This window comes from Lithobates pipiens, unplaced genomic scaffold, assembly GCF_037356315.1.
Source record: "Lithobates pipiens isolate NorthernLeopardFrog02 unplaced genomic scaffold, aLitPip1_a1.2 Scaffold_22, whole genome shotgun sequence".
NCBI lineage: Eukaryota > Metazoa > Chordata > Amphibia > Anura > Ranidae > Lithobates > Lithobates pipiens.
This window is the reverse complement of record NW_027507784.1, coordinates 89169672-89182808: the sequence shown is the minus strand read 5'-3', so window position 1 is coordinate 89182808 and position 13137 is coordinate 89169672. Positions and strand designations below refer to the sequence as shown.

The 13137-nt window shown below is 45.0% G+C and overlaps 1 protein-coding gene across 1 annotated transcript in view; it reads right to left on the bottom strand.

Annotated features, from left to right (window-relative positions):
• Window positions 1-1270: 1270 nt before the first annotated feature.
• CFAP65 (cilia and flagella associated protein 65) overlaps window positions 1271-13137 on the bottom strand; it is a 122761-nt gene continuing 110894 nt past the window's right edge. The window contains exons 31-33 of the mRNA XM_077447862.1: window positions 11101-11391; window positions 4761-4895; window positions 1271-1493 (exon numbers count right to left, since the gene is read on the bottom strand). Coding sequence (XP_077303988.1) covers window positions 1385-1493; window positions 4761-4895; window positions 11101-11391 — 535 coding nt within the window. The 3' untranslated portion in view covers window positions 1271-1384. The remainder of the gene's footprint in view (window positions 1494-4760; window positions 4896-11100; window positions 11392-13137) is intronic.

Sequence of the window (13137 nt, the reverse complement as noted above, 5' to 3'; positions counted from 1 at the left end):
AGCAATTCGCCCAGTGAAAGTGCATGTACATTCATTCTCTGCAAATGAGGAAAAAAGTGAATAGAGAGATTTACTAAAATTGGCGCACTCAAAATCTGGTGCAGACTTGCATAGTAAGCTTCTAACTTCACCTTGTTCAATTAAAGTGGTTGTAAAGGCACAAGGATTTTTATGTTCATACCTTCTATACATGATGGTAAAAATCCTTTTGTGGGCAACCCCCCCCCCCCCCCCCAGCCCCACTAATACATACCTAAACCCCCTTCTTGATTCAGCAATGTTCACAAGAGCCTTAGCTCTCTCGGGACTCACACTCCTGATTGGCTTTTGCCAGCAGCGGGAGCAATTGGCTCCAGCTTCTCTCAATCACAGCCAGTGAGCCAATCAGGGGACGAAGGTGGCAGGGCCAAGCCACGGCTCTGTGTGTGTGAATGGACACACAGAACCGTGGCTTGGGAGCATGCCTGCTTGGGTGCCCCCACAGCAAGCTGCTTGCTGTAGGGGCACCCGGCAGGAGGGAGGGGCCAGGGGCACCAGCAGGGACCCAAGAAGAGGAGGGTCAGGGCTGCTCTGTGCAAAATCAGTGCAGGTAAGTATAACATGTTTGTTATATTTTATTTTTTTTAAAACAAGAATTTAAAACCGCTTTAAAACGTAATTCCACTTTTGTTGAGAAAAAAAAACATTCCCCTCTGGGTGATCTGTGATGTACATTACAAGGATTTTAACAAACTTTGTTGCATATTCTTACCTTCATTTTTAACATCAAGATTAAATTACAATATGACTTGTGTCGCAATTGTATGCGCTATAATATTTTACCTTTATTTACTATTTTTTTTCCCCATGAAAGTGGAGTTACCCTTTAAGCTTTGACAATAAAACCTGGAAGCTGTTTGGTTTCTATGCAGAGCTGCACTCTCCAGTTTTAGTAAATAACCCCCAATGTTTCCTGAGCTGTTTAATTTTTTTTTTTTGTGATTTAAAATAAAATAATACAACATTTGGCCATGAATGGTGCTTAGTATTATAGGAATTTCCTACGACACTTTGCATCATCTAGAATCCAAATGTGGTATTTTCCATTTGAAATCAATGAAAAATATTTAACCACGCCAAGAAATAGCCTAATATCATTTTTTTTATTTATTTTTTTATTTTTTTTATGCCCTATTCACACAGAACATATTTAGAGGCATAATCGTTGGGCAAACTGCTATGCAAATTTTTATGAAAAAAAATAAATAAAAAAAGATGTTGCAGATACGGGTACACAAGCAGAACGTTTTTATTAATAAAATAATTTGTAGTGATTTTGTTGAACGATGGAGAACCTTGCCAGGTAACCTTGTCATATGACACCGCGTGCCGGACGCAGAGTTCCCTATTTAATATCTGTGGGTGGAGCAGGTCCTGGATCTTCTGGAGTCATTGAATTGGCCGGTACATTGTGTGCCACAGATGGTGTTCTGAACGAGGTCGGTGTGATCCCCCTGGTGAAGAAAGGGCAAATTTGTTATATTTGTTCACAGAAAACCACAGAGCTCCAGTGTTGACACAGCTGTAAATGGTGCTAAGCCTTTCCCACCTGGGACAGGTAGATTGCCTGCCGCTGGTGCTGTGTCTGCTGTATAAAGGAACAAGTGCAGAGCCGTCTCTGCTGCCCTCAGGACTACCCAGAGGGTCATACATCATGAGCTCCCCTGACTTTACACATGAATGTAGATCGTATTTATTGAGCATTTAAATGAAATCTAAACACATTCACTAACATCTCTTAAAGCTTTTTTACATGTTAAAGTGAAATTAAAGGGGTTGTAAACCCTCAAGGTTTTTCACCTTAATGGATTCTATGCATTAACCCCCCTGGCGGTCTTCCCGAGTCTGGCTCGGGGTGAAAATTCAGTACCATTAGCGGTAGCCCCGAGCCAGACTCGGGACTGCATCGCTGAATCCAGGAAGAGGTTACTTACCTTGTCCCCTGGATCCAGCGATGTCCCCCCCGCTGTACGAGCGAGCCGTCCTCCGCTCGATCTATCACGAAGCCGAGCTCCGTTCCCTGAGAGCGTTGGGACGCACGGGGACGAAGAACTGCGCCAAATTCAAAAAGTGAAACACACACATTACATACAGTATAATGTAATCTTACAGATTACATTGCTGTATGTAATTATTTCACATCCCCTTTGTCCCTAATGTTCTGCCCAGTGCCCTGCATGCAGTTTTATAATATAAAAACTGTTCTTTATGCCTGGAAACTGGAGATTGTCCATAGCAACCAAAACTGTCCCCTTACATCAAAAATGGTTTTAGAGCAGCTAGAAAACAGCGATAATAAATTAGAATCACATGCAGAATTGAGGGATAGCGATTTGTGGGGAGATCCGTCATCAAATATTGAAAAGTAATGACAGTCACAATTCTGCAACTGAGCAAATTTCAGTGTTTTTGATTTGATTATTTATACTTATTTATTATATTATAATTTATGATTTCATTTTTCAAACTTTATCATACCCAGGATGTCTACTAGACTCTGGTTTGGACAGATTTAAGAATTCTAGGACTACAATATAAAACGCCAAATTTCCATGCAAAATAATGGTACCGATTTCAGCACCTAAAATCTGAAATAATCATACCGCCAGGGAGGTTAAGATAAAAAACCTTCTGTAGTGCTGCAGCTGCCCCCCAGACCCCCCCCCCCTCCTCTTTTTTCTTACCCGATCCTGATCAATCCAGCGATGTGCACGAGCCCAGCGACTCCAGCCGCTGTCTCGGGTCCTCATTGGATAGATTCCTAACAGCGGGAGCCATTGGCTTCCGCTGCTGTCAATCAAATCCAGTGTCATGGGAGCCTGGCTGAGTCCTGCTGTCTGTGTCAACAAACGCAGCAGCGCGATTCACGAGCGCACCTGCATGGGTGCCCCCAGGGAAAGTGGCTCTCAGTGGGGGCACCTGATGAAGAGGAGGAGCCAGGAGCACCGCCGGGGCAATGCAGAAGAGGAGGATCCTCTTTGCACAGAGCAGGTAAGTATGAATTGTTTGTTATTTAAAAAAAAAAAAAAAACTACAATCACTTTAAAACCTAAAATGCGATGGAAAAAATAAAGCAGCTGACCTCAGCACTCACTTTGGCTGCTGCGTCTTATTCTTTGTAAGGTTGCCTCCTAATTCATCCTGTCCAGTTTTGTCGGAATTTCCAACGGCAAATTTTGAGAGCAAGTTCTCAGAAATTCCGATCGTGTGTACACAAATCCGACGCACAAACGTCCACGCATGCTCGGAATCAAGCAGAAGAGCCGCACTGGCTATTGAACTTCATTTTTCTCAGCTCGCCGTACGTGTTGTACATCACCGCGTTCTTGACGTTCGGAATTTACGACAACATTTGTATGACCGTGTGTATGCAAGACAAGTTTGAGCCAAAATCCGTCGGAAAAAAAAATCCACGGTTTTGTTGTCGGATGGGATGCCATTAAAGTTTATGTGCATGTAAAGGCAGGCGACCCAATACTTTTGACAATATAGTGTACATACTGTATATATACACACACACAAGACTAAGTGCCCGTTCACACAGGGGCGACGCGACTTGCAGCGCGTCTCACAGACGCGACCTGCACACGACTTCAGCGGCGACTTGCAAAATGACTTCTGTATAGAAGTCAATGCAAGTCGCCTGAAGTCGCCCCGAAAATACTACAGGAACCTTTTTCTAAGTCGGAGCGACTTGAGTCGCTCCTATTAGAACGGTTCCATAGTACAGAACGGAGCGCGACTTGTCAGGCGGCTAAGTCGCCTGACAAGTCGCGGTAGTGTGAACGGGCACTTAAGATTGATTGTTCCTCTTTATTGTATGTTTAGTTGTATGTTTTCATTGAGCTCCTGAACATCATTGGTTATTCAGTGTTGGGGTCCTTACCAAACCTCCTGCTGCATCTTCAATATAAAGCAAATAAAAAATGCAACATGCAGCATGGTACGCCCTTGTTATGGCTTCAGCGGCGTAACAATCTGAGAACTCAAGTTCTGAGACCTCACAATTAAAACTCAAGAGCAAGATAAGGAACCATCTCATGGTTTACCTCGCCAGCATCCATCAAAACTGAAATACAAGTTTTTAGGTAGTCTGACCTTTTAAATGTCAAAACTATTGTTCTGCCGCGTACACACGATTGGAATTCTCATCGGAAAAAGCTCTGATGGTTTTCCCGACGGAATTCCGCTCAAGCTGTCTTGCCTACACACGGTCACATCAAATTCCGATCATTTATAATGCGGTGACGTACAACACGTACGATGTGACTAGAAAAAGGAAGTTCAATCACCAGTAGCCAATAGCTTCTGTCTCGTAGTTGAATCTGAGCATGCGTGATTTTTGGCGTGTCGGAATTGCATACACACGATCGGAATTACCGATAGAAAGTTTTTCCGTCTGGAAAATTGAGAACATGCTATCAATTTTTGGCTGCCGGAAATTCGGACAGCTAAATTCCGATGGAGCACACACACGGTCGCATTTTCTGATGAAAAGCTCTCATCTGTCTTTTTCTGGCCGGAATTCCGATCGTGTGTACGTGGCATTAAGAGAACTCCCTTTCTGGTTGTTGTCCATCACTGTTATCTGCCATGCTTGAATGTGGCTCTTCAATTGACAGAAGCTTGGGATTTTTCGGGCTGGTTGGTGGAAGGAAGGGATCCAGATCCTGAAAACTCCCATTAGCCATTCTGCTTCTACACGGTGTCATGTGACATACCTTGGGGTGGCAGGCGGCAGAGCGATGACACGCGGACGAGTTGTAAGCACCACTTCCCCTCTATTGGCTTCAGTTATGATGTTCTGTAGAGTGTTCTCCAGAATAGACTCTACGAGCTGGCTGAAGAGTGGAGCCCTGAAAGACACAATGAGAACCCAGGAACCGATATAACAGACCTTCTGTATGATTGAGGACAGCTTGTGGGAAAATGCAAATCTGACAGGTGTTGCTTTTTGCAATGCAGTGGTACTATGGTGGCTCAGTGGTCAGAAATGTGGCCCTACAACGCCAGGCCTTTAGTTAATTTCCCCCGTAAGTCTTTTTTAATGCTCTCCATGAGATACACACAGTCGAATATTCCGATGGACAATGTCTGATAGGACCGTTTTGTCGGATAATCCGACAGTGTGTGGGCTCCATCGGACTGTTTCCGTCGGAGTATCCGACTGACCAAGTTTTCCAGCTGGGCTATAAAATTTTCCGACAACATGATCCGATCGGACTTTGTCCGATTGTGTGTAGAGAATTCCGATCGGACAAAGTGCCACGCATGCTCAGATCAAATTCCTAGAGCAAAGCTATTGACTACTAGCCTGAACGTAGTCCCATTGTAACGAAATTACGTGATCACCTTCTGAACGATCGGATTTTCTGACAACTTTGTCCGACCGTGTGTATGCAACAGTTTCGGACAAAATCCATCGGACAAAATCCAATAAATTTGGTTGTCAGAATGTCCGACCGTGTGTACAAGGGCTTAGGGTTGTGCTATCCAAAACCATAGCCACAAGTTGACTGGACTGAAAGCTGCAAAATAACTGGATTTTGACTAATGGAGTGTCTCTAATGCCGCGTACACAAGACCGGACTTTTCGAAGGACTTGGACTTTCAAACGAATGGACTTGGCCACACACGATCACTCCAAAAGTCCAACGGATTCGAACGTGATGACGTAGAATAAGGAAGTTCATAGCCAGTAGCCAATAGCTGCCCTAGCATCGGTTTTAGTCCGTCAGACTAGCATACAGACGAATGGATTTTTCGACCGGACTCGAGTCCGTCGGAAAGATTTGAAGCAAGTTTTATTTCTAGGTCCGCTGGACTTTTGGGAAGAGAGAGTCCACTGGAGCCCACACACAGGGCTGGTGCAAGGATTTTTTACACCCTAGGCGAAACCTAATTTTTCCGGCCCCATGGGCTCCACCCCCTGACTCCACCCCCTTTGCCCTGCCCATGTGGCAGAAGGGACTGCTATACAGGAAGCATCGGTTCTGCTTCCTCCCACACTGGCTCCAGTGCTGTGCTGCACCTCTAATTACACTGCCTGTCAGACTGAGTTAGTTACATGCTTCAGCCTGCAGAGTATGCAAACGCAAAGGGAAACCAGCGGCCCGGGCGCTCCCAGGGAGCAGTGCGCCCTAGGCGGCTGCCTAGTTTGCCTAGTGGTAGCACTGGCCCTGCCCACACAAAACATAAGCCTTGTAAAAGTGCAATGAATCATAATTGCAGGTACAACAACGGGTTTGCTCACCTGGGCAAGATGCTGGGTTGCACATACAGTATTGTGTTTGAAGTATCTCCAGCAGACGTCATCCCATCAGCTTGTCTGCTTAGTCCGAAAGCAGAAAAACTGGATGAAGTTATTGTAAACCCACCCAGATGGATCCCACAGTTTATTACTCTGTGTATCCAGGTCATGGTATAATTAGTGGTAATTAGTCACATTCAGCTGGACTTGTCCTGTGATGCTGAAGACAATTCATAGCCTATTCAAGCCACTGCTTCAGTTCTAACTAGTAATCCATACTAACTCATAGAGAGCATAAAAAAAAAAGACATGGTAGGAACTGAACCTCCCATCATGTTGTTGGACAATCAGCATCTGCCTTGACACGTTCCATGGTGATTGGACTAATGTGACTGATTTACCTGTGTGCCTGTAATGCTGGGGTATGTACCATTTATTCAAACAGAAGAAGTGGCCTGTATAAGCTATGTATGTTTTTTTTTCCTGATCACAAGTATTCGCCCCACTGTGCACCTTTATCTTCCCACCAGCCAACATGGAGGCAAGGCCATAAACACAGTGTATGGACATGCACAGAACATGGGGTACATCTAATGTGTTTCGTACACCATGGGCAAGCGCTTTTATAGGGAATCGTAGAATAGCGCTTGCCCATGGTGTACAAGACTAGCCTAGCTCTGCGGAAGGGGGTGCACCCCGAAACGCGTTAGAGGTGCCTTGTGTTCTGTGCATGTCCATGCACTGTGTTTATGGCCTTTTGTCAGTTGCATTTTGTGAGTACCCCCTTTTATACAAAAAATTCTTATTATTAAATTATCTCTGGTAATGCACTAGATGTGCGTGCCTTCCATTTCTGTTTTTCTGTAGTTCCTTTCGGATTACCCGATCCGAGGAAGGCAGCATCCACCTAGTTCTGGTATACCATGTACACCTTTCACACCACCATTTTATCTGTTACTCCTCATCTTGGAAGACCTATTAGCGCTGGAAGTGACTGTGTTTTAACATGGAAGCAAGGCCTCAGCCAAGGTACCTTTGGGAGGAACCACACACACACACATATTCACACACACATTCACACAGGGCCTTCAGCACCATAGTAATTTAACCACATGCCGACCAGCGCACGCTGATATACGTCGGCACAATGGCACAGCTGGGCAAATGGGTGTACAGGTACGTCCCCTTTAAATCGCGGCATTGCGGGCTCGCCTGCCGCATACTCGGTGACCGTGCCTGCGGGTCCTGTGGACATGATGCCGCCATCATGTCAGGGAGTGGCAGAATGAGGACATGCCTTTTGTAAACAAGGAATTTCCCTGTTCTGACTAGCAACATGACAGGGATCTACTGCTCCTGTCATCAGAAGCAGCGATCTCTGTCATGTTCTAGTGAGGCAATCCCCCCCCCCCCACAGTTAGAATCACTCCTTAGGAAACACTTAACCCCTTGATCGCCCCCCTAGTGTTTAACTTCTTCCCTGCCAGTGTCATTTACACAGTAATCTGTGCATTTTTATAGCACTGATCACTGTATAAATGACAATGGTCCCAAAATAGTTTCAAAAGTGTCCTATGGGTCCGCCATACTGTCGCAGTCACGTCAAAAATCGCAGATCACCGACATTACTAATTTAAAAAAAATTTTTACCAAAAATATGTAGGAGAATACATATCGGCCTAAACTGAGAAAGAAATCTGTTTGTTTTTTTATATATTTTTTGGGGATATTTATTATAGCAAAAAGTAAAAAATAATGCGTTTTTTTCAAAATTGTCGCTTTTTTTGTTTATAGCGCAAAAAATAAAAACCGCAGGGGTGATCAAATACCACCAAAAGAAAGCTCTATTTCGGGGGAAAAAAGGACGTCAATTTTGTTTGGGTGCAACGCAATTGGCTGCCGCTGCTGTCAATCAAATTCAGTGACATGGGAGCTGGAGGTGGGACTGAGTCCTGCTGTCTGTGTCAATGGACGCAGCAGCAGGACTCGGGAGTGTGCCCGCACCAGTGCCCCCTTGGAAAGCAGCTCTCTCAGTGGGCACTCGAGAAGAGGAGGAGTCAGAAGCGCCAGGGGGGACCCCAGAAGTGGAGGATCCAGGCTGATCTGTGCAAAACCCCAGAGGAAGTAAGTATGACATGTTTGTTATTTAAAAAAACGAAAACCTTTACAATCACTTTAAAGGGCCCTTTCACAAAGATCAGTTTTTGATGCGCTTTTGGTGTTTAAAAAGCAGACCCAAAAATGCATGAAAAATGTATCTCTTGAAATCCTATGAAACTCTTCACACCACTGCTCTGCGGCGTGATTTCCCGGTTGCCTGGCATTAGAAAGTACCTGTGAAACATGGAAAGGTGGTTCAAGAAAAACGCAGCAAAAACGCAAATGCTGGTGCTTTTTTTATGTGTTTTTAATGCATTTCAATGTGTGTTTTAGGTGCAGTTTTAAACGCACACCAAACAAGCATCAAAAAGGCAGCGTGCAACACAATTTTTATACTTTGTTTCACATAGAGATTTCTTTTGGTGGTATTTAATAATTGCTGGGGTTCTTTTTTCTTTTGCTAAAAAAAAAAAAAAAAAAAAAAAGAAGAATGAAAAAATAAATAATGGTTTTCTGTCAGAAAGTTTTGTAAATAAGTAATTTTTCTCCTTCACTGATGTGCGCTGATGAGGCGGCACTGATGGGCACTGATGAGTTAGCACTGATGGGCACTGAAGCAGCACTGATGAGGCGCCACTGATGGGCACTGATGAGGCAGCACTAATGGGCACTGATTAGGTGGCACTAACATGCCTCACCGATGGGCACTGATGAGCACTAAAGGCAGCACTTTCTGGGCACTGTTGAGGCTGCAGTGTAATCAGGGATCTGATGATCAGTCCCCGATTACCTGTACATCTCTCCCAAGCGAGGAGATGTCACTGATCGGCTCTCCTCGCCTCACACTATGTCAGTGTGAGACTAGGAGAGCCAATAAATGGCCCTTCCGTGTTTACATGTGATCGGCTGTGATTGGACACATCTGATCACATGGGTAGAGCTACATCATCATCTCTTTACCGAGATCGGGGTTGTGCCCAGTCCTAATGACAGGACACACCCACGATCACCGCGCTGCGTGCCCCCCGCTGGCCCATGAGAGTGTTAACACAGGGGAGACATCATATGACGTCGCAGAACGAGAGGAGGTCCCGCCCGCTGTCATTTTACTATACAGCGGGTGGGAGGAGGTTAAAAATGCAACTGACCCACAAATGACTGGTGTGAAGAGTTAAACAGGATTTACTGGTCATGAATTTTTCTTCCGGTTTTTTGTAACGCAGAAAACGTAAGAAAAATTGAACAGTGTGAAAGTAGCCTGGAAAGGGCCCACATGCTCAGATTCAGAAAATTTTGATAATCCCAAAGGGAAATTATTGGGTGGCTGCATGTTTAAAAAGCACATCAAAAACACACCTCCCCATCAAAATCAATGGAAAATGCAGCAAAAAAGCACCATAGTTGCATTTTTAGTGCACTTTTTGAGTCACATGTCCATGTTTCACAGGTGCATGCTGGGAGTCAAGCAGTCAGAAAATGCATTAAAAACACTTACACCTTTTTACTGCGTTTTTTTTCAGTGAAGCAGTGTGAAAGGGCCCCAATAATAAAAAAGCAAAATAAAGATCCACACAATGGGGTTGGTTTACTAAAGACAAATAGACTGTGCACTTTGCAGTTGATCCAGAGATTAGTAAATTAGCAGAAGCTCTGCTGACTTCCATCATCCAATCATGTGCAAGCAAAAATGCATTTTTTTTCCTTGCACGTGATTGGGTATTCTTTACAAAGTGAAGCTTTATCTAATTTCCTAAGCTCTGGAGCAACTGCACTTTGCAAAGTGCACAGTGTATTTGCCTTTAGTAAATCGACCCCATGGCATGTCTCTGCATTAAAAAGCTTGTCCGTCCACATTTTTTAATTAAAGAGGAAGTAAACCCTGATGAGTTTACTTCCTCTTTCATTCCCTGCAAAGGTAAAGCATAATGGACTACTATGCATCGCATAGTAGCTCATTATGTGTCACTTACCTGACACAGGAGCCAGCGAAGTCACCGCTGTCCCCTGTAGTCCGGAGCATCCATCTTCTCGGTGGGTCTCGCTGCTCCGCTGCTGTCATTCGGCGAAGCCGTCACTCTCGCGCATGCGCACGGGAGCCGCCACTCGCGGCATATCACCGTTGACCGCGGCGCGCTCGGTGCGCCTGCGCGCCGCTGTCTACGGCGCATGCCTGCCTGTCTTTCAGCAAATATCTCCTAAACCGTGTATTTCTTGGACCTGCAGGTAAGCCTTAATCTAGGCTTACCTGTAGGTCAAAGTGTGTTGTAAGAGTTTACAACCACTTTAAAGTTCCACTTTAACGAAAGACTTTATATGGCAGCGCATGCAGTCAAGTATTAACACTGCACTTTGCAAAGTGCACAGTCTATTTGCCTTTAGAAAAACCACCCCAATGTGAACAGACAGAAATACAGGCATACCCCACTTTTAAGTACACAATGGGGTTTATTTACTAAAGCTGGAAAGTGCAAAATCATGCTCCCTTCTGTATAGAAACCAATAAGCTTCCAGGTTTTATTACCAAAGCTTAACTGAACAAGCTGCACTTTCCAGCTTTAGTAAATAAACCCCATTGTGTACTTAAAAGTGGGGGTATGCCTGTAACCAGTTTGAGGTGTGATGTATAAGCGCCCTCTAGTGGGCAATGAACAGAATTGGTGATTACTGGAACCTCAACTACTACTCCCACCCTAATCTCAAGTGTGACTTACCTTTTGATTGTTTCTTTCAGTTCCTCTTGTCCTAAACCAGTTTGTTCTGCGTCACTCTCTCTGTGTTCTGGGACCGTTATGAACTGAGACATGGATGACTTGTCCTCTTCCTCCTCTGCTTCTGCCGTCATGGCATTGGATGGCGTATGTTCTGAACTTAGTTCTTCAGCCAATGGGATGCTGGAAGTTTCAGGGGAGATTTCTTGGCTGCGAAATTGGCTGAAGTAGGGCAGAGGATCGTTCTGTATCTCCTCCAGCGCTTCATGAAACTGCTTATCATCCAGGAGATTCCTGCCAGAACAATGGAAATCTTGTTGATGAAAAAAAATCCCATCATAGAGAAGCGGGTGTCAATGTATGAGACAGGGGCGGACTGACAACTCATGGGGTTCCCGAGCAATAGGAGAAGATTATGGGGCCCCTGGGCAATAGGAGATTATGGGGCCCCTGGGCAATAGGAGATTATGGGGCCACATAATATACACACACACACACACACACACACATACAGTACACACACAAACACACAGTATACACATACAGAATACACATACAGTATACACACAATATATAGTATACAGTATACACACAATATATAGTATACAGTATACACACACAGAATACACATACACACACTGAAAAGGTACTGGAGAGGCGAGGCAGCTATAATCTTGAATTTTTTTAAAAACACAGATTTTTACACACTGTCCCTGGTTTTATTAAGGCTGGCACCCCCGATGGGGCCCCTCAGTGGCATGGGGCCCTCGGGCAGTGCCCGAGTGCCTGAATGGTCAGTCCGCCCCTGGTATGAGATAAAGGGATCCTCAAACACGGCCCCCGACATCACCAAAGGGCCGCACATAATGTATATATAATGCTTCAGAGGACTGTCAGAGACTGCGGATCTAATAGAGGAAATGAGGATAAGGTGATAGTATGTGTATGTGTGAATGTGAATTATGGGCCTTAGATTGTAAGCTCCTCGAGGGCAGGGACTGATGTGAATGTACAATATACCGTATTTATCGGCGTATAACACGCACTTTTTTCCCCTTAAAAGCAGGGGAAAATCGCGGCTGCGTGTTATACGCCGATCCCCTGCAGTTCTGAGCCTCTGAGCGGCTTTCGGCCATTATCGGCGGCTTTCGGCCGCCTTCGTCTCTTCTCGGCGGCTTCAGGCCACCTTCGGCCACTGCCGGTGGCCAAAAGCTGCCGAGAGCGGCCGAAAGCTGCCGAGAAGAGCCAAAAGCGGCACGAGGCCGCCGAGAACGGCCGAAGGCGGCAGAAAGCTGCCAAAAAGAGCCGAAGGCGGCCCGAGGCTGCCGAGAACGTCCGAAAGCTGCCGAGAAGAGCCGAAGGCGGCCTGTTTAAAAAATGAAAAAGAGAACATTTGAATAGACAAGGCTGCAATGGTGGACAAGGCTGCATAAGGCTGCAATGGTGGACAAGGCTGCATGACAAGGCTGCAGATGACACTGATGGGCATTTAAATGTAAGTTTTTTTTTTTCCTTTAAACTTCCCTCCTAAAAGTTTTTTTCCTTAAAATTCCCTCCTAAACTTGGGGTGCCTGTTATACGCGGCGCGTGTTATACGCCGATAAATACGGTATGTAAATCGCTGCATAAATTGACAGCGCTATAGAAGTACCTGTAATAAATAAATAAATAAATTACACTTCAGCTTTAGGGCTCATTCACTCAGCATGAAGAGATGTTGGTTTTTCTTTTTATACTATCATGTAGCTGCATGCAGGCAGCCTATATAAGTGAATAGAAAATGCATCAACCGTACGGACTCAACTTCACAGCTGTATATGTATAGAAGGATGGATCCGTGGACGCCCAGAGCCTATGCATGCTGTACACCCATCCCTGTGTAACTGTCAATCTTAGTTGTGCATATGAATCCTTGTAGCCAATGAGTATCCATTCACTTACATGGGCTGCCTGCACACAGTCATCCACTGGTACAAAAAGATAAACAAATGGCCCTTCATTCTCTACAGGGCTGCGTCCATGTAAATGAGCCTTTAGGCT